Raw genomic sequence first — 22,167 nt, forward strand, 5'->3', positions numbered from 1 at the left:
CAAGCAATTATTTACAATGAAAAAAAATCAATTTTGCTTTGAAAGCTGCTACGGATTAAATCCTCACCATCACAAAGAACACCCTAGAACAATTGAGGAATTGATGCAGAATTAAGATATCCATTTGAATCAATAAAATAATTAAAGATTATAATCAATATTTTTTGTACATTTGAATCCCATTCATTCACATGTCATTGTCGACTCTAGGACCTGGTGCTGATTTTTCTTAAAATGTAGTTTTTGCGTTAGGGATCATTTTTTTATTTATGATGATGATAGACAATGTGTATACTGTACACATACTGTACACACACAGAAATGCTCGTTATAATTATTTCAACCTTAATTAAAGCATTTTATTTACAGGAATATTTATATACAAAAAACATCTGGTAAATGTTTGAATTATATCATGCTGTGAACATGTTTTTGTTATTATGAATCCACAATGAAGAAAAGATAAACACTTTAAGCTTCTTTCACAGCAGTGAAATCCTCTGGCTAAGAAAGATCCATGATGTGATAACATTAACCACAATTTACCCTAATAGCATCTCGGTCTGTTTCGACAGTAGTGAAAGACAGAACATAAAAAAAATATCACACATCCAAAGAATGTCTTTTAATTCTTGCTTTTATTTTTCCCTCTATAGATTCATACAAAGAAAAGTAATCCAGCAAAATACCTAAATCAGGTAAAAAGAAATGCAATGATTGGAGAGAGAGGAGGAGGAACAGACGAAGGAGGGAGGGAGGAGAGTGACGGTCATGGGGGGGGGGGGGGGGTGTTTGATTGATTCTCATACAAGAGTGGTATCGCAGACAGATCTCCATACCAGACCACAGGGTACTCTGGATTCTGTGTGTCTGTCACTGGATCCACAGAGGGTGGGAGGGCTTTATCCTCATCTCTTGTCTTACTGTGACTCTCTTACTCTCTTTATTTCTTCAAAACATTTTGCCTTAATCTTGGTCCAAGTCTAACTCATCAAGGGCGGTCCACTTAAATGTGGTCAGCATCAGTTTGCAGCGCACAGAGGAACATCAGCACGTCTGGAATTAAACTGTCCAAACTGACGTACGGAGGAGTGTTTACCTGTCAAATTTCAAAGGTAGGTCTTTTTTTGCATCCTTGAAAATTGTTTTTTTTAACCATAATATTATTGTTATCTTTAAATATCTTATATTTTTCTATAACTTTTGATGTTATCTGTTATCAGTTTTGAGAGTCTGCTGTTTTTTTGTAACAAAAATGTAGACAATTAATTATTTGATTTACCACATTTTGAGCACAAGTTTTCAAATGAAAAAGCAAAAAAAGGCACTTTTTATATTGTACACATTTGAAGCATTTTTTTTTACATCACTTTCTAATATTTAAAATATAAACGGGGCCTTCAACTGGTCTTTTTTCTCCTAAAGATCCTTTTAGTGAAAAGTACTGAAAGGAAATCTGGACAGGATCTGGCGGACAGCATGTCGTGGTTAGATGGGGTTAGTGGACACTGGGCCAATTGTGCGAAACTGTGATCAAAATGGCGATCAACAAGTGTGAAATAAAATGAGCCTGCTGTAATGGCCTGCTGGAGACGCTCCCCTTCCCCTCCTGCTCCCCTTAGGGGGATTCCACTCTCGGTGCTTTCTCCACTCTCCTCTTGATCTTTCTGAATTTTATGTAACGACTTGAAATCATAAAATTAATGACTATTTAACATTTTTACATTTTGGAAGAACAATCACATGTTTACATTTTTTGTATGCTGAATGTCTCACTTATTGTATATCTGATATATTCATTTATATAGGGAATATTAAAGTTCCACCTTTTTCTGTTTCTTCAGCCACAGCTACCTTCCTTCCTCCTCAGTGACCACCAGCACTGTCGGCCTGATGTCTTCGGTTGTGGCCCCAGAAAAGCCTGCCTCAAACACCATGGGCCCCAAAGAGGTTTGTACGGACCTCACGCATATATTAGTGGATTAATGGCCTGCAATTCAGTCTGATTAAGAAAACCTAATTGAAACAGTATGGGGGCAAGCTTCTTAATTAAGTGCATTCCTCTCTTATTTAGTCTGTCTGACTGCAGTCCTAAAAACAGTGTTGGGATAAAACTCAAAGGAGATACATTTTCTTGAGCCAAAATGGAATTAATGAACTGTTGAGAAGACAAAATATGCTCGTGCATAAAGAATTGACGATGTGAAAGTGATTACTGTCTGTCATGTGGGCGAAGTGAGAGCATAATAAAGTGAGGGTGAGACTTAAGTGACATTAAATTAGTATGTCTTCATCTGATGATTATTAACTCCATGACTCTTCAGGTGGAGCTGATTCTGGTGAAGGAGCAAAATGGGGTTCAGTTCACCTCTTCCACCTTAGTGGCTCCGACTCCTCCTCAGACCAACCCCAGTGGGGAGGAGAGGGAGACCTGGGGGAAGAAGATCGACTTCCTCCTGTCTGTGATCGGATTTGCCGTGGACCTCGCCAACGTCTGGAGATTCCCCTACCTCTGCTATAAGAATGGAGGAGGTGAGATGGATGAAAAGGCTGGGGGGAGGGGGCTGGGGGGAGAAGGCTCATGTTGGCCTAGAGAGGGTGGATAAAGGAAGTAAGGAAAGGAGTTAAGAATGTTTAATGTGAGAGTGAATGTCTTCATCTCCTGTGAGAGTAGGGAAGGAGGAAATTGAAGTGTTGTTGGTGTTTGTGTTATTAGAAAAGACAGGGAGTACAGAAAAAAGAATAGAAGAAGGTGAAATGAAGGTGGAATTTAATCACGCATGCTGTATATTTGATCCTACTTGCAAATCCATGTGCAAGCAAAGATTATGTGCTTGTCTGTTCTGTTTGAGATCCTTTTTCAGAGATCAAAATAGGGGGAAAACCACCACAGCTGCTCAGAATAGATTAGCTCTAACAATCACTAGCACTAATTATAGCTGTTTAACATAGAGCTCTAATTATGAGCTTTAAATGATGCTGTGGCCATAGGCAAGGCTCACCATATGTCCCTCAAATCCAGCATGTTGTCATACCTGTAATCTGGCAACATTTAACAGTTTAATCTGAGGAAATTACCCCTTTTTTATTATCATTTGGAGCAGTTTATGTTTATTGAAATCTGACGATAAGAAGATTGAAAGGGGAATGACAAAGCATCCCGGTTAGAATCAAACCAGGGACATTCTGGCGTTATAACTCCATTACCAAGGTGCGCCAAACATAAACTTTATATTTGTTTTAATATAGTTGATAATCACCATAATCCCTACTCTGTGACAGTAACGGTATTATGTAATCCAGTGCTTCTCAAACTTTTTCCAGTAATGTACCCCCTTTGAAACATTTTCTCAGCCAAGTACCCCCTGACCGACCCCGCACATTTTTGATAGAAAAAGCCTATATAAATAATTACAATATAGTGATGTTCCATCAGTGTGTGATTTATTAACTCCTTCATGCATGAATTACAACAAACTAAGAATATTTTCATCTGTATGCATGAAAAAAAAGAACACTACGAAAAAAAATTGAAACCGATTATTCCAAGGAGTTTTTCAATTGAAGTAATATATGTTTAACAAACCAGTGAACAAAATTATATATTATGAAAAACTATAAAATACAATACACAAATTTGACATGTTTATATGTTTATATGAGGACTCCCTTGGTGGTTCTAGGAATATTTTCCTCGAACCATTTTGTTTTGTTTATCTCACGTACCCCCTGCAGTACCCCAACGTACCCATAGGGGTCCGCGTACCCCCATTTGAGAATCACTGATGTAATCTAATCATCATTGGTATTTTATAGATAGTTCTATCAAATTACAAAGGTTTAACATGAAACTTGGAAATTGTTTATTTTATCCTGTAATATAGCATTTTGAATTGTCCTTTTTAGACATTACGTTGTTGACCTGTCTCTGTGTGTGCAGGTGCGTTCCTGGTGCCATACATGTTCTTCATGTTGATAGCTGGCATGCCTCTCTTCTACATGGAGCTGGCTCTGGGACAGTATAACAGAGAAGGAGCAGCAGGCGTCTGGAAGATCTGTCCCATATTTAAAGGTATGAATGATACGTACTCAGATGATGCAAATGATGTCCCAGGAATGCTTTCACGTGTATTTCGAATCCGCCTGTCGTGGTTTGCGCATGCCTGTCTGTTTGATAATAGACCTTTAAGATCTACATGTGTTTTCTGTCTACTTGTCTGCCCACATGCCTGTCCGTCCACATGCCAGTCTCTTTTGTCTGCTTGTCTCTCCTTGAGTGGGGCGACAGGCATTGTTTATCCTCCCCAGAACATCAGGTTGTGCTGGCACTCAGATGGAAAGCAAATGAAAATTGGGCTCTTACCCTGATTGTCCAAATCCTTCTGTCAAATAAGACTCTCAGGAGTACTTTTCAACACATCAATAAGCAAATGAGCCGTTCAGGAGCAATGCCATCTAATGGAGAAGAAATGTCACGTTTCTAAGCAAAGTCATTGGTAAAAAGAAAATGCTTTCTTGGTTCAACTTTATATTCTCTCTCTCTGTACTGTTTGCAGAGTTTGACCTTAATCAACATTTTACACCTTACAATCACCCCAAAGATGCAACAGCATTACGACGTCAAATACCATTAAAACCAGCTGACCATCTGTTGCTGCACAGGATGATGCTGATGCTGTCAAACAGTGTCTACTCTGATGGGATGTCTTTTCTGGAGCATTGACTGGAAGACAAGGAAGCTGGAGAGCAATCTGATGTCTGACAAACTGAAGCTTTATTCAAAGTATTCAGCTGCAGAAATGACATTGCGAATAGTACACAGAGAAGTGTACACGCTGTATACCAACAACAGTTCTGCCAAAACTCTACCTGCATCTGCATATTAACCGGATTCTTGAGCTTTTCAAAAACACATGTGCCTGTAGTAAAACAATCTTCACTAAACAGAAGTGCCACCTGAAGATAAAGGGGCACCACAGATGTTACTATGTGTCTGGTGTGACCTAGCAGTGACCAAAGACCTACTGTACTTAAAGGATTCCTAACTTGAGAGAAAAGGAAATCATTTTATATTATTTAAAATATATACAAAGTCTACCATTTTTAAATATATATGAATGACTAGGAATTAGCTAAAAAAGTACTTAACATGTACTGTGTGTCATGTCCCTGTAGTGTGTTTCTGAGCGTGTGAGCATGTGCCTTTTGCCGCAGACCACACTGTGTAGGTTGACGTTCTAATCACACGCTTCACTCTTTCACTGTCTCTCAGCAGGGGATAACAGTAATTATAAAGATACACGTGCACACACATACACACACACACATGCATGCCCATATTGACAGTCATTACTCTGATCAACAAGCTGGTTTCCTCTCAGAATCAATGCATTTGAAGAAAATTAGCATGAAAGGCAGACGGAGAGATGGCACAGCCACATGTGGCGCTAATAAGAGGCATCGCTGCCTTGACAAATATCACATCCACATTACAAAAGGAATCGATAAGGCACACTTGTGGTCATGGCTGTTAGCAAAGGTTAACAATTAAATCCTTCTTTAGAAGAGTGGACATTGTTTCAGATGTATTGAAGGGTAGATGTGTTGATAATTGTGGCTTGAAGAGGAAACCTTTAGTTGAGGGTCTTTCTTCACGACCGCAGGCATGTTTTGTAGGCTCAAACGTGAGACTATGCTTTCTGGTATGCAATTCAGTGCTGAAATCTTTCTCGGATAAAGTCACTGTTGAATGCCTGAAATTATGCTTAAAGGTCACCCATTATGCTAAATCCACTTTTTCATGCAGGCTATTTTATAAATAAACATGTTGCCCCAGTATGTGAATAGATTCTGAAAGTTTCAGGAATAAAGAATCTCTCTTTTTTTCCTGATCCAAATATTTAAAAACCTGTCAGAAAATGAGCTGATCAGATGTGGCCATATTGTGAAGTCACAACTGTCTTTTGGGTTGGACAACCATTAGCCACTAACCAACCAAGGTAACGCCCGCCCACCTTATCACCTGAATCTCCTCCTAGAGCACCATTGTGTTTTTTTAATCAAACACTTCCATAGGGGGCGTGGCCAGCAGCAGCTCATGTGTGTTTAAATCTACAGATACAGAATCAGCACTTTTGGAACAGGGATCCTTCAGCAAGACAAACTCCAGCAAGCATTCCCTAGAAAACAATTCAACAACCATCAGTACTGCAATCCCTAAACAAATCCAATGCATCAGAAGAATAACCCCTATCTACCAATGTATGTCAACCACAAAGGGTCTCAAGTACCCCATTCCCATCAAACCGGTTCCAAGGCCAGTTCGGACATAGTGCCCGATTGCAAAAAGGTTCCGCAGCAGGGCCGGCTCTCAGCCCCTAAAACCGGTTTGCATCTGGCACCAAAAAACTGCTGGTCAAGAACCAAGAAGCCAATACGTCAGGCTTACATTGGAGGCTGGGGCGAGATTAATCTGAGCAATAATAGTTGATGGCGAGTGCGGCGAAGAGAATAAAGTTGTAACAAGCAGTAGCGCTCAGAATGCAAAGTGACTAGAATGCCACCACACACATACATTTATATAAAGTTAGACAACAATAACCAGGCATACGTGTAATACTGTTAAAAGCAGCTGGAGAGAAATGCAGAGTGACATGCTAAAAAGATCACTGGTCGGAAGTAAACTGGCGGTTGCTTTTTTTGTGAGGGGTTATAAGCCAAAAACCACTCTTTAAGGACTGACGCAGTGATGTGCATGTGGGATGTAAGAGATTACAGTGAGGTGCCCCTTTTAAAATCTCATGTTCTTATGTGGGCAGAGCATAACAAATCCTCACCTATTTGTAGCTCTTTTTCATACATACTGTATGCCTTTTCATTTATTTCTCTAACAGGTGTAGGCTTCACGGTGATCCTCATTTCCCTATACGTTGGTTTCTACTATAATGTCATCATCTCCTGGGCGCTCTTCTATCTCTTCTCCTCGTTCACCAGCGAGCTGCCGTGGGTCCACTGCAACAACAGTTGGAACAGTCCAAACTGCTCTGACTGGGCTGACAACAGCTCAGTCAGCGACATTTACAAGTCCACCCCTGCTCAGGAATACTTTGAGTAAGTTGGATTTACTTAATGTTTGTTTCCTATAGTAGGTTATAATTTAAGGAAATTAAATAACATGGGTATTAATAATTGCTATAATAGTTATTGGCAAATCTTCTTATAAGTACTTAAAGAAAAGCATCATTTTCTATGGGTATGATTTCCTGAAAACGGATGTAGAGATTGGCTGCATTTAGCTTATGCAGCCTCCCACACTGTGAAGCTGACCAGGTGTCTCCTTTTCCAAAGAGTTGGGGGTTGTTCTGTTGTGACAGTTGAGATATTTGATCCATGCTAGTTGAAATTGCTGTGCGCTATATACATAGAACCACCTGCAGACAATTTGAACACATTGGTCGAGCATCGGCTGATCTTTTTCGTTTTTTGTCTGTAAGACAGTCTCTGAAATTATTTGAATCAAAGATGTTTCGTCCTTCAGGTGACTCGTATAACCCAACTTTACAGAATGCAGTTTGAAAGTATTCTTTGACATATGTTAGCTTTAAATGCAGGTGGAGTTGTCTTGCCTTGGCAGGCTATTATGATCATAACTTAATGAAAATGACAAATTTAGTAGCAACAGATGTGCGAACACCTGGCATCTTTCTGCTTTAGGCTTTAGATCTCTCTTTCAACAATGCCAAGCATTGATTGTTGAGCCAATTAAATGCAGAATATCAGATTTACCAGATTCACATCCAAATGTATAGCTCAATTCATGTTGTGAATAATAATGCTCAACAGAGCCATACCAGCTCAAATCTATCCTGCTGATAACGACCGATAAAGGCCATTTATCCTCCAGGCAAGGGCTTCTACCAGCGCAGTAGGTCTTAGAACAAGAATTGGTTAAAGGTTGTGAATTGAAAATATATAATATTTCAATGATTTCTTAAACAAAAGCCGGCAGAGTTTTGACTGGAGAGTGGTTCTTACCAACATATTCTCCTTCCTCAGACGAGGGGTGCTCCACATCCAGGACAGTAATGGTATTGATAATCTGGGCCGTCCACGCTGGCAGTTGACTTCCTGTCTAGGTGTAGTGATTGTTCTGCTCTACTTCAGTCTCTGGAAGGGCGTCAAAACTTCTGGAAAGGTGGGTAATGAAACACTTTCCAATTTTCTTTTATGTGAAAAACACAAAGCTACGCTGATTCCTCTCAGTGAGTCACTTTACGCTAGAACAAATTAGAAAATATCAAATTAAAGAAAAGGCTTGTTTTCCATATTGAATGCATGCACATGTTTAAATCTGACTATGTGTTTGTGTGTCCTTATATCTCTGTGCAAATCTGCTGTTCAAATGTGTGTGTATCTGTGTGTATGTACCTCGTACGACCCTTTCAGGTTGTGTGGATCACAGCCACGATGCCCTATGTGGTCTTGACTGTGCTGCTGATCCGCGGAGTCACGCTGCCTGGAGCCATCGATGGCATTAAGGCCTACCTCTCCGTGGACTTCTTGAAACTGTGTGATGCCCAGGTGAGTTTCAACAGGAAGGGGGTAGAGCAAGAGGAAGAAAAGGAAGGGTGTAGAGAGTTTATTTTATTACTTCAATATGATTTTATTTTATTACTTCAATATTTCACTAAAATGTGTTAAGAAACCTGAAAATGCACATAATTATAAGCCAGTATAAAAGATTATCATTGACATTATCCACCCCAAGTTGTTACGTCATGAATTAACTTCTGCATTAACACTTAAACAATTTTGTTAGGACTGCAAACTATATTTATTGTATGAAGATAACAATCCATGTCAAGGGCTTTGCAACAAACTGTTACTGCTAAGGAGTGTTGAAGGCAATATTGATGTTCAAATCAAATCAAGTTTTATTTATATAGCACATTTATAAACGATTTTTGGTCGAGCCAAAGTGCTGTACATAAAATAAAAATAGCCTACAGTAGAGACACTTTACAGCAAATACAACAGCACAGATTGTTCAGAATATCAGTATGAGAAAAACGACACCCTCTATCCTTAGACCCTCACATCGTACAAGGAAAAACTTCCAGAGAAAATAGACGAACTAACATCTCTGTTAACCGCCTTTGCTTTCTCACTGTCTCCGTCCCCACCGACTCATAAAGCTGGCAATGTCCTTGATCTCATATTCTCAAGGAACTGCGCTACTTCTAACCTCTCTGTAAACCCGCTCCACACATCCGATCACTTCTTCATTTCATTCTCTCTATCCCTTTCCAAACATAACAAACTAATCTCTTCTCATCCTGCACTTGTCCGCCGTAACCTTCGCTCCCTCTCCCCCTCTACCTTTGCCTCGTCGGTGCTCTCAGCCCTCCCTTCCTCTGACTCGTTCCAACTCCTGCCTCCAAACTCTGCTGCAGAAACTCTCCTCTCTACTCTCTCATCCACTCTGGACTCGCTCTGTCCTCTCACATCTCGGCAGGCTCGTCAGTCCCCTCCTGCTCCCTGGCTAAATGATGCACTGCGTGCTAATTGAACCGTCCTTAGGGCAGCAGAACGGAAATGGTGGAAATCCAAACACCGTGACGACCTCCTAACCTATCAGGCCCTCCTCTCCTCTTTCTCTGCTTCGATCTCTCAGGCAAAAAGCACTTTCTTTCAAGATAAGATCCAATCTTCCTATTCCAATCCTAAAAAACTATTTTCCATCTTCTCCACCCTCTTGGACCCTCCTAAAGATCCTGCCCCCTCCTCACTTCTGTCAAGCGACTTTGTTAACCACTTTGAAAAAAAGGTTGATGATATTCGCTCTTCTTTTTCTGACTCACCTATACTCACCGCTGGGTCACCAGACCCTCCTTCCACCAACACACTAACCTCCTTTTCCCCTCTCTCTCCAAGTGAGGTTCTTACCCTCATTACCTCTGCCCGCCCTACCACCTGTCCTCTGGACCCTATCCCTTCAAACCTCCTTCAGACTATCGCTCCTGATATTCTACCGTTTCTCACCCATTTCATCAACACTTCTCTAACTTCTGGTCACTTTCCAAACAGTCTCAAGGAGGCAAGAGTAAACCCTCTCCTAAAGAAACCCACTCTCAACCCGTCTGATGTTATAAACTACAGGCCTGTCTCTCTCCTCCCATTCCTGTCTAAATCACTTGAACGCGCTGTCTTTAAACAACTCTCCTGTTATCTCAATCAGAACAACCTTCTGGATCCGCACCAGTCTGGTTTCAAGGCAGGTCACTCCACAGAAACTGCTCTCATTGCTGTCACGGAGGAACTGCACACTGCCAAAACTGCATCCCTCTCCTCTGTCATCATCCTGTTGGACCTGTCTGCTGCATTCGACACGGTGAATCATCAGATCCTCCTTCGCACTCTCCAAAAACTTGGAGTTTCAGGCTCTGCACTTTCCCTCCTCACCTCATACCTGAAAGACCGTACCTACAGGGTGACTTGGAGAGGGTCTGAGTCCGACCCTTGTCAATTAACTACGGGGGTCCCTCAGGGCTCTGTTCTTGGTCCCCTCCTCTTCTCCCTGTACACAAACTCGCTCGGATCAGTCATTAGCCCGCATGGTTTTTCTTACCACTGCTACGCTGACGACACCCAATTAATTCTGTCCTTTCCCCGCTCAGAGACCCAGGTCGTCGCACGCATCTCTGCTTGTCTAGCTGACATCTCTCAGTGGATGTCTGCTCATCACCTCAAACTCAACCTTGACAAGACTGAGCTGCTCTTCCTTCCGGGAAAAGATTGTCCCACTCTTGACCTAACAATCAACATCGGCACCTCAGTTGTTTCCCCGACTCAGACTGCAAGGAATCTGGGTGTGACCCTAGATAACAACCTGTCCTTCACTGCAAACATCGCTGCTACAACCCGTTGCTGCAGATACACGCTTTACAACATCAGGAAGATACGTCCCCAGCTGACACAGAAAGCGACTCAGGTTCTGGTCCAGGCTCTCGTCATCTCACGCCTAGACTACTGCAACTCCCTCCTGGCTGGTCTACCTGCATGTGCCATCCGACCTCTGCAGCTCATCCAGAATGCAGCGGCTCGTCTGGTCTTCAACCTTCCAAAATGTTCCCACACTACTCCGCTCCTACGCTCGCTTCACTGGCTTCCGGTAACTGCTAGAATCCACTTCAAGACACTGGTACTTGCTTACCATGCTGCGAATGGATCTGGCCCTTCGTACATCCAGGACATGGTTAAACCGTACACCCCAGCGCGTGCACTACGCTCTGCATCAGCCAAACGACTCGCTGCGCCCTCGCTGCGAGGGGGACCCAAGTTCCCAACGGCGAAAACACGTGGGTTTGCTGTCCTGGCTCCAGGATGGTGGAATGAGCTCCCCATTGACATCAGGACGGCAGATAGCTTGCACATCTTCCGGCGCAAACTGAAAACTCATCTCTTTCGACTCCACTTCGAGCGATAGAACTATTAACGAAGCACTTTTATACTAATAAAGGACTGGCTTTTCTAAAGCCAGTTGAGTAGCACTAGAAATGTTTTTGCTCTATGAAACCTGATGTACTTATATGATTCTGTTTTCTTCAAGTTGTATTTTGTTGGACGAACGCACTTATTGTAAGTCGCTTTGGATAAAAGCGTCAGCTAAATGCAATGTAATGTAATGTAAGAAAACCCACAGTTTAAGGGGAAAAAATGGGAGAAACCTCAGGGAGAGCAACAGAGGAGGGATCCCTCTCCCAGGACGGACAGACGTGCAATAGATGCCGTGTGTAAATCGAAGAGATAATACATTTTACAGCATATAGACGGAATGTTAGGAAATGCATGTGTCTGTAATAAGAAGATGAATCCACGAGGATGTCAGCTTCAATCCTGTGGAAGCCATCAGGGAAGCAGCATGGCGAGACCCAAGGCAGGACCGCAGAGACAGGTTCAGCCACGACCCGAAGTCCACCACTTAATCCAGAACTCAGGATAGAGGATCCAAGACACAGGACTACAGCAAGAGGATCAGCCTCGACTCAGGATCCCGGCGTAGATATAGACACAAAACAAGAAAAAAGATTTGGATGGGTTCATCGGAACAAGAGAATACACAGACACAGACAGAGAGGGAAAAGGGCATTGGATACAAGTTATTCTTGATAACCCTCTAGAAAGATCTCATGAACTTCCCCACTCAATCTATCAAGACCCGAGCAGTTATATTAGATATAGGATAAGAAACAGAGATAGGGAGCACAACAACCTATCTCTTCGTCAGATGCACTCCCCCGCTTATCTAAGCGACTCTGTACCCCGTTACCCTCTACAAGGCCATAGACCAGCAGAGGGGACCGTTACCCTCTACAAGGCCATAGACCAGCAGAGGGAAAATGGGGGGTGGGTAAGGGTAAGGATTTTTAAGAATAAACCGCAAGGGTCTAAAGGGAAAAAAGATGAAATATAAGGTACTAAGTAATCCTATCTACTATTCCTATATTTGAATAATGTATAAACTATTTTTAAAATACTTTATGAAATCCTATTTTATGTTATAAATATTAAAATAAAGAACTAAATGAATACATAAATAACTAAATAAATAAATAAATGAATAAATACATAATGAACAAAAGCCAAAGAGAAAAAGTAAGTTTTAAGTGTTGATTTAAAAACCCCCAGGGTCTGGGCCGACCTCACATGGAGGGGCAAAGTATTCCAGAGCCTAGGGCCAGCTGCTGCGAAAGCTCGATGCCCTCGGGTTTTAAGCCTGGTCTTAGGCACTATCAACAGCAGCTGATCAGCCGACCTTAAGGCTCTGCCTGGGGTGTAGCGATGGAGGAGATCGGCTATATAGGCAGGAGCCAGCCCATTTAGGGCTTTAAAAACAAATAAAAGGAGTTTAAAATCTATTCTGAACCGAACTGGAAGCCAGTGCAATGAAGCCAGAATTGGGGTGATATGGTCGCGCTTTTTATGGCCAGTGAGAAGACGAGCAGCTGCATTCTGAACTAGCTGGAGGCGTCTAATTGAGGCCTGGTCCATACCTACATACAGAGCATTGCAATAATCCAGTCTCGAGGTAACAAAGGCGTTAATAACCCTTTCTAGGTCTTTAAAAGATAAAAACGACTTGGTCTTAGCCAATAGTCGTATTTTGAAAAAGCAGGTCTTGACTACAGTGCTAACCTGCTTATCAAATTTAAAGGCGCTGTTGAAGGTCACTCCAAGGTTCATAACAGAGGGGAAGATATTTGTATTGAGGGAGCCCAGAATATCAACCGGGGAGACTGTTGGTTGGGGTCCAAAAAAGATGACCTCGGTCTTACTCTCATTAAAGGTGGGGTAGGTACGTTTCAGAAACCGGCTCGAGTGCACTAAAATTTGAAAGTACACAGCCGAAAAGAATCCGCCCCTTCCTTCAGACTTGCTTACAGAGCACCTCCTCCAACACACACAAACATGACGTCAGCAGACTGGTGAAAGTGGCCGCCTGTTGCTGGCGAGTCATTGAAGTACTGCTGCAATGCACGCCCAATGAGGGCACGAGATACATTTGTGCGTGCACGAGATGGAAGGCTGACAGACAGGGCGGCACTCCAATCCGTTTAGCCGGCCCGGCTAAACGGATTGGTTGTACTTTTTACAGTATTACGGCTTCCACAGATGAAATTTTTTTATGGATTTTTTGTCAAAGCACTTAAGATATTCATTGCTATCGGGATGTTAAGAGCATTCCATGGAATATAACAAAAAGTGTATCTCGAGCCGGTTTCTGAAACGTACCTACCCCACCTTTAAGGGTGAGGCAGTTTTGGCTCAGCCAGGATTTAATCTATGTCAAGCAGTCCTTCAACTGCTGTAATGAGTTGGCATTTTGATTGAGAGGCAGATAGATCTGTACATCATCAGCGTAACAATGGAAGGGGATATTATGTTTTGTAAGAATTGAACCTAGGGGCAATAGAAAAAGGATGGGGCCCATAATCGAGCCTTGGGGAACCCCACAGGTAAGAGGGGCTTTGGCAGAGGAGAAGACACCTAACTGCACTGAGAAGCTACGGTCCGTCAAATAAGACCTGAACCATGCAAGGGCAGAGCCTGTAATGCCTGCGGACTGTTCAAGCCGTGACAACAGGATACTATGATCCACAGTGTCAAAGGCAGCAGTTAAATCTAACAGCAGCAAGACAGCTGGGCTGCCTGAATCGGCGGCTAAGAGCAGATCATTAAAAACTCTTAAAAGGGCTGTTTCAGTACTATGCATAGGTTTAAAGCCAGACTGACATTTTTCATGGATACCATGCGTGGTTAAAAATGACTGCAACTGGGCGTAGACTACTCGCTCCAGGGCTTTAGATAAAAAGGGTAGCTGAGAGATGGGCCTGAAATGTGCGAGAATGGAGGGATCAAGATTTTTCTTTTTAAGTAGTGGCTTAACCACGGCATGTTTGAAGGCAGCATGTTGTTTCCAATGTTGATTGTGCTGTGTTTCACTTGTACATGCTCTAAAGAAAATATCTTATATAAGGCAAACTGCAACAGTTCACACAGAACCAAAAAAAAACTAAGATAGTAGCAGAGAAATGTGGAGAAGATATTTAATCTTTCATTTTGATCAACGTGCTTCAATGAAAAATGCCTGAGTAGGGAACTATTCCTGCAAACGTAATTTCCAAGTGTTGAGTTAAAACATCAAATCTGAGAAATAACTAATCAAAGGTTAGTTTGCAGGGATAAGTGGGCTACCAAAAGAGAGGCTTTTCCTTTTAGGCTTAAAAATAAAGTGAGAACACTATTTGTGTAAACTGTTTCTAATATGTTCCTTATCTGTGAAAGCCGTTATCACAGCACTAAAGAGCTCAACAAGTAAGCATGCAGGACTGAAGGACTCGGTTATGGAGAATGAGAGAGAAAGCAAGAAAGGAGACAGAGAGATGCATGGCAGCAATTGGAGAATTAGATTAGATAGATTCATGGAGCAGTAATTTGCAAAATTACCCCCTGTATTCACTAGCGTCTTTCATCTACGGCCGTTGAATGAGTTTCCTGCAATTATCCCTAATAATGGCTTTTTTCCTCTCCTGTGCCTTTTGTTTGCCGCTTCACACAAGTGTGCTTGTTCTGTCGCTCCCCAGGTCTGGATCGACGCAGCGACACAGATCTGTTTTTCTCTGGGAGTGGGGTTTGGTGTGCTAATTGCCTTTTCCAGCTACAACAAATTCAGCAACAACTGTTACAGGTAAAGACACACAAGGCGAGGGGATTCAGAGAAACGGAGAGAGGACAGGGAATTACACACAAACACACACGCAACATAAGCAGGTGAATTACAATAACCTTTGAAGCTCCTTGAAACCCGCTATGTCTTTGACACCATGCTGTGCAACAGGCAGCCGTAACACCAATCAAAACTGTCGCACTCTTTGAAAATCATCAGCATCCCACAGGAGGCTTTTATCTTTTGTATTGTGTTTATTTATGTTTCTGATAACTGACATATGACACTATCCACCTTCAGGATTCCACCATGAACATAACTCCAAATCACTGAAAGTAAATGAAGACAAAATTCCAAATATGTCTCATTCTGAAAATAAATTAGAATTATCTTTTTTTCTTTAAGACTAGGTTACTGCACATGTGTACACTTTGTCTCCTTATTTAACTTTCACACACCAAGTCCTTACAAATAACTAATGTATCATGTACATTTTTGCAAATTGAAGGAAGTGCAACTCCTAGAAAAGGGTAGGTAGGCAACTTGCCAATCTGTCTCATGCAGTAATAGGCAAATATTGACTGCCTGACCAATCCATTAAATCGATACAGCAAGCTTGAATTTCTCTTTTTTTTTATCCAAAGAAAACTGGCCTTAGCACACTCCTGACTAAATCATTGACTGACTGGTGACTTGTGTTCATTTTCAATACATACTGAATGATGACTGATTGATATATGGTTAATTTTTCTATATTCTTATTCGAGACTGTTTTTCTTTTAATTTTTTTTTTTACAGAGACGCCATCATCACCAGTTCCATCAACTCTCTAACCAGTTTCTTCTCCGGATTTGTGGTCTTCTCCTTCCTTGGGTACCTGTCCCAAAAGCACAATGTAGCCCTGGACAAAGTTGCCAGAGACGGTATGGTATTATTTGGCTGTGTTTGTTTTGAAGTGAAGTGTATTAAATAATCTCGTGTGGAGGCAGTACATTTTTTCTTTTGTCTGCGTGTGTTTTGTACTGTTTGCTACTTTTCTTGCTTGAATGTGTCGTTTCCCAGGTGCGGGTTTGGTTTTTGTAATTTACCCAGAAGCCATTGCAACACTACCTGGATCATCAGTGTGGGCGGTCATCTTCTTCATCATGCTATTATCACTGGGCATCGACAGTGCAGTGAGTATACACACACACACACACACACACACACACACACACACACACACACACACACACACACACACACCAACACTTGGTAATTCAGCTAGGTGGCAAGTGCATTTTTCCTATTTGTGCTTCTGTAAAGTGTGTCTAACAGTGTGGGATGATGATAGTGAGTGAAATCCCAGCACACTTTCCGAGCATTAGCAGCTCAATTTAGCTGATTTTGTTTTGTTCTAACTTGTGTGTCTTCTGTTGTAGATGGGTGGTATGGAGTCGGTGATCACGGGGCTGATGGATGAGTTTAAATGCCTCCACAAGCACAGAGAGCTGTTCACCCTCTTCATTGTTGTTTCCACATTCCTCATATCCCTCTTCTGTGTTACAAATGTAAGCATTTTACCGGGCAGTCATATGAGTTAATACATAGATTTTATAATTTAAAAAATCCGTGTTTACTAATCAAAATATCTTAAAATTCATTAAAGTGAATTTTCTGAATTTAGTTTTATTTCCTGTTTGTTCTTACTTTAACAATATGATCAAGCTTGTATAATTTAATTATTTGTTCCTTTCTCTCCAGGGTGGGATGTATGTGTTCACTCTGCTGGACCACTTTGCAGCAGGAACATCGATTCTCTTTGGAGTGCTTATTGAAGCCATTGGCATCGCATGGTTTTACGGTGAGATAGATGGACAGGAGAAAGGGAGAAGGACCCATTGATTCATTATTTTCATGGCCAGCAAAGCTGATGCTATATTAAAGGTTTGATGAGAGGTCTCTTGGTGTGCGTGTGCTGTGCCACAATGCAATATAGTTATATGAGACATATGGACACTGCAGCCAGAAAGTCGGTTCCTATTCATGGTTTTGGCCTCTTCAATCTTAGTGCATGTGTCAACGTACACTGATATACTGTTATTTTCCAATCGTAAGAGCTCAGCGAGGTTACATGGCCTGCGTTTTGAACACTGCCAGTGTTACCTCCATGTTCACTGAGCAGAAGTGAGCCTTCACATAAAGAAAATTGCAGCTGCGGAACAGGCAATTCCCATTTGTCATGGACAGGAATCAGCTGTCTAATTACTAGGTTGTAGATTGTTGTGGTAGCAAGTGGGGGTGACCTCAAAGTCAATTTCTCTCCAGATGTCTACATTCTATTGACACTTGCTTTTATACACATTTGCCATCACCTCAACAATTTATTTTTAAATGTGTCACTCTACAACACACACAATCTATCTATCTATATATATAAATCACTGTTTATCTCTTCTTGTGATAAGAGATTTTTCTGGAGTTCATGATATGTCTCCAGTGTGATTATTCACATACCTTTCAAGCACTTGTGCCTCATGAGCACAACATGGAAGAAATATTGTAGTTCTGAGGAGTAAACCTCTGTATACTACATCTTAGGGCTTCAGAATTCTACCCACTTGTGTGCTGATTAGTGACATTTTCTGATTTAACCGTTAACCGTTTGGGTTGTTTTGCTTACTTAGGCACTTTGCTCTTCCCTGTTTTATGTTCAAATTGTAAGGACACTCATAGAGCACAGACTTTTGCCATGGCTAAATGCCTTATCCCAACAACAAAAAACAAGTGAAAAGTGAAACTATTGTGTGTAGCTTGCCTGATTGGATCTGCTCTGAAATGAAAGGTTCTTTCTTGGTTAGTGCCGTTCCATCAAGTGCATGAAAACCGCACTAGTAATCCTGGTGAAAGAAAAATAAACTAAAAACATAACCTCCTTGGTGGAGGTAAAGACCAACTGCTTCATCAGTAGTTAGGTTTGCATATATGTTCACCTACAACAACATCTGAAAACAAGAAAACCCTTTCATAGTGTGGAAACTAACTCACATTTTTAAACTCCAAAACAAAACATATTACTAGAAAAAAACGAAAGGCTAGGGGACAAATGAACCTGAACTTCCCATTTGAGTTTCTTATCCCATGTCTACAGAGCCTAGAGTAGAAGGACCCATAAAGGTCTAAATATTAACCAGGCCCCAGGCGGTGGCGTCAGCAAATTGCCCTCCTCTGGTGGGTCCCGACCTTGGCATACCAGATCAATCAAGCCTAAGGCTTCAGTGGGCCTTTCCCCCCCATCCTTATAACTTTTGACAGCAACACTTGACCCGTTCCCACTGTGGTCTTTCAGTTTGCTTTCCACTACATGCGTACATTTAACTTTGCTCAATACCTGCTCGTCAGTCTGGATATAATCCCCCGCAGTAAGACAATAAGATAAATATACAGTCAGGTTTAAGAGAGGCAAAAAGTGGTGCATTAGCTTTTCACAACTGACTCTGGAGGATGAATTTAGACACGGCAAATGCTTAAATTGTGAATTATATGTTTTTATCCTATGGTGTCATTAATCTTGTCATGATGGTCTTGATTAAAAAATGCATAGGGAACATACAGTATACAAAAGCACTTACTACCATGATTATATTATTAATATCCATTATTCAGTTTTATCCAAGTCTGCAATCAACCATGTCTTGGAAGTAATATCCATCATTTGTATGTGTTTCAGGAGTGGACAGATTCAGTGATGACATTGAGGAGATGATTGGCCATCGACCAGGCCTGTACTGGAGACTGTGCTGGAAGTTTGTCAGCCCCTGCTTCCTCCTGGTAAGTCTGTGCACATACTAGTTTTATAAGGAAATAATTGATTAAGAATGAACTTGGAACAATATAAATGTAGGTTCACTTGTTGCAATTTTCGCCAAACCAGAAGACAAGTTGAAAAGAGATAGGATGAAAATATTGGAACCGTGAATTATTACCTTACCAATATATGTATCAGTCAGGTCCATATGTTTCAGGTTATGCTAGTATTCTTGCAATGTATTTCAATGTTTTCACAAAGTGATTCACAGTTCAAACAAAACTATACTACCTATGCCTTGTAACAGAAACATCTCTTCTATATCGAACCACTTGAATTGGTTGTTTTTGAGAAGACTTTAAATGAACAGTGAATCTTTTGAGCTAATGGTTCCTCAGGTCTTCTGTGTTAAAATGATTTTCTTCCTTAGTTTATGGTGGTGATTAGCTTTGCCACATTCAACCCTCCAAGTTACGGTACCTACACATTTCCTCCATGGGCGAACATGGTGGGGTGGTGTCTTGCCATTTCCTCAATGTCCATGGTGCCTCTCTACGCCATCTACAAACTCTGCATAGTGCCTGGAAAGTTCTGCAATGTAAGTCTAAGCTTTTGGGTCATAACTAGAGGAAATGCGCTATTCTAATAGTATTATTGTTATTCTTTCATTAAAAAGTATTCCCTTTAAAATATTTTATTTTTGTATTTTTTTGAATAATCCTTTTTCTCCTGAAACAGAGACTGGCTTATGCCATCACCCCAGAGACAGAGCATCACTTGGTAGACAACGGGGAAGTTCGGCAGTTCACAGTAAGTGCTGATTTAATTTCTTATTTTTTATTTTTAAATCTTCAAAATGGTTTATTATTATTGCTGAGTGGATCTTCACATGTCTGCATGATATATATTCATATTTGCCTATTTCGAGGTCTGTATTTTTCATACAAATGTTTGAAAAGAAATGTGAAAAAGCGTTATGCACAGAAGAATTGCTTGGTGACTCTAATGTGTTTAATTAAAAAGAAAGATTAATAAGTATTCCCCGATGTTGTCAGACGGAGGAAAACTAATGTTTTCCTGCTGACTGAAACTTCACTTAAGCCCCTGATCAGAGCGTCCTCATTACCAATAGTCTGTTATCCTTAGCAGTGGTCTGCTAGCGAAAAAGAGCAGTCCTACAATGTTCGAAATGAACCAATATGTATCGATTATTCAACTAAGCCATGTAATAAGTGGGTGTAATGAACGACTTTGGGAAGAGGCTAACGTTTAGTTGCCTAAACTTTTGCACACATTTATTAGTTGTGCGTTCTTTACATACCATTCAAAACTGTTCTCTGTAAAGGCTTTTGATGGATTTGCAAAGTAAAACATATTCCGAAAAGTTTAATACCTGACAACTTTCTTTCAGGCATATTATACTGTTTATTTCATGGGCCTATTACATTTTTCCCACAGCTGAAACACTGGTTGGTGGTCTGAAAAGTAGAGGGGGAGAGAAAGATGAAGAGAGTGAAAGAATGAGAGAGTGGACATTGGTGGATGGATGCGAGCACAGCAAAGGTCTGAAGAACTGAGAAGAATAAATAAATTGCCATTGAAATAGATCCCAATGGTGGTGGTGGGAGCAGTTTAAACGTGCAGACAGAAAACCCATGCACATTGTAGTGTGCTTTAATTTAAACATTGGATATGTGAAGCTGTGCATTAAACCTCACCACCATTGAGTCGACTCTTGTGAATGGGATTCAGTCAAACAGGTAATGCAGTGTTCAGACTGCTTCCTCCATAAATACAAAACTCTTCCTGAATGGATTTTGAATTGTATTTGTCTGAGGCAAGATGAACATTACAAATATTAAAAATGCTATTCATGGTATTAGAATGAAAATGTTGAGTTACGCACATTTGAAATAGTTTGTTACGGTTATTTTCACATTTTGTATTTGTTTAATGTTGATTCATTGATTCGGAATCTGACCAATACGCAAATGATATGTATTTCTCTTAGATCAGACGTGTTATACCTTCCACTGTTTTCACTTAATCCCAGTCCATGTCAATGTATTGTTTATTATCTTTATGTATGTACTTGCTCTTATTGAAGACTGTTATAATACATGTGATTCCTGTAGACACCTACAAAACAATGTACGTGAAGGAAAAGTTGCTACAGCAAATGCTATTAATTACAAATGAATAAACTAAAACTATGTCTGATAAAACAATACCTGAGCCTTCTCACTGAAGACTCATCATTTAAAAACCAATAGCAAATAATTTTTTGGGGAAAAAGTCACCTCCTCTTACAGTATTCATTCTTTAGATGGACCAACAATTCTACCCAGAGGAATTGGTGTTGTCAAGTGTTGTTTTGTTGTAGCATATCATAAATAAACAACTTTAAACAGCTTACAAAATGTATCAGCCACATTGCTAATTTAATCAACCAAAGACTGAAATAATTTATTTTATTTTAATCAGTAGACCGCTTGATTGTTACTTTTATCACAACAGTTCAATCTATTTTCCCAATTATACATAATTAGTGTCAAAGCAGATTTAATTTGAATTTATTTGAAAAATGTCGTGTGATTTTATCCCCCAAAAATTCCAGGTGGTGATTTAAAGCTATAACCATCACATTTTCAGAAAGCATAAAGCTTTAATTGTATGGTTTACAGAATCTTATTAAGTGTTTCAAGACTGTTTTGACAAGCTTCCTTTTATTGAACTGCAGATAAATAGTGTGTAATGTAATATATGAAGTAATAAAGTTATATATCTATGTGAGTAAATGTAATGTAGAGGGGCTTGTATCGTATTGTACTGTATGATATTGAATAACAAGACCAATACAATTATATATATATGGATTAATAATATGTGAATGTGGAGTTAGACATTTTAACCTTAAGGATTTTGACGAGGATTACTTGAAAAATCAATATAAACTTTATTTTTTCATACCTTTCTTTTCTGTTCAATCATTTAAAGTCCAACTCGTCATAAACTACTTGTCACCGTGTAACACATGTAACACACTGAAGGGTTAATTATGTCCCAAATGGTATGCTTGTGCTGCTGTACTGTGCCTTGTGTTGTTTCTGACTGTATGACTTTGTTTTGTACAGTCAAATAAAGTATAAAGAAT

At 40.5% G+C, this 22,167-nt stretch overlaps 1 protein-coding gene across 1 annotated transcript; it reads left to right on the forward strand.

Annotated features, from left to right (window-relative positions):
- The first annotated feature begins 861 nt into the window (after positions 1–861).
- Positions 862–22,160, forward strand: slc6a3 (solute carrier family 6 member 3). The gene is made up of 16 exons (XM_034208609.1): positions 862–1,115; positions 1,845–1,950; positions 2,325–2,532; positions 3,941–4,072; positions 6,894–7,110; positions 8,056–8,194; positions 8,446–8,580; positions 15,144–15,247; positions 16,025–16,149; positions 16,289–16,401; positions 16,648–16,776; positions 16,970–17,069; positions 18,936–19,036; positions 19,444–19,611; positions 19,752–19,823; positions 20,472–22,160. Exons 2-16 carry the CDS (start codon positions 1,894–1,896, stop codon positions 20,493–20,495), a joined length of 1,824 nt encoding a protein of 607 aa, XP_034064500.1. The 5' UTR covers positions 862–1,115; positions 1,845–1,893; the 3' UTR covers positions 20,496–22,160.
- The last annotated feature ends 7 nt before the right edge of the window (positions 22,161–22,167 follow it).

The sequence above is a fragment of the Gymnodraco acuticeps genome, unplaced genomic scaffold (genome assembly GCF_902827175.1).
Source record: "Gymnodraco acuticeps unplaced genomic scaffold, fGymAcu1.1, whole genome shotgun sequence".
Lineage (NCBI taxonomy): Eukaryota > Metazoa > Chordata > Actinopteri > Perciformes > Bathydraconidae > Gymnodraco > Gymnodraco acuticeps.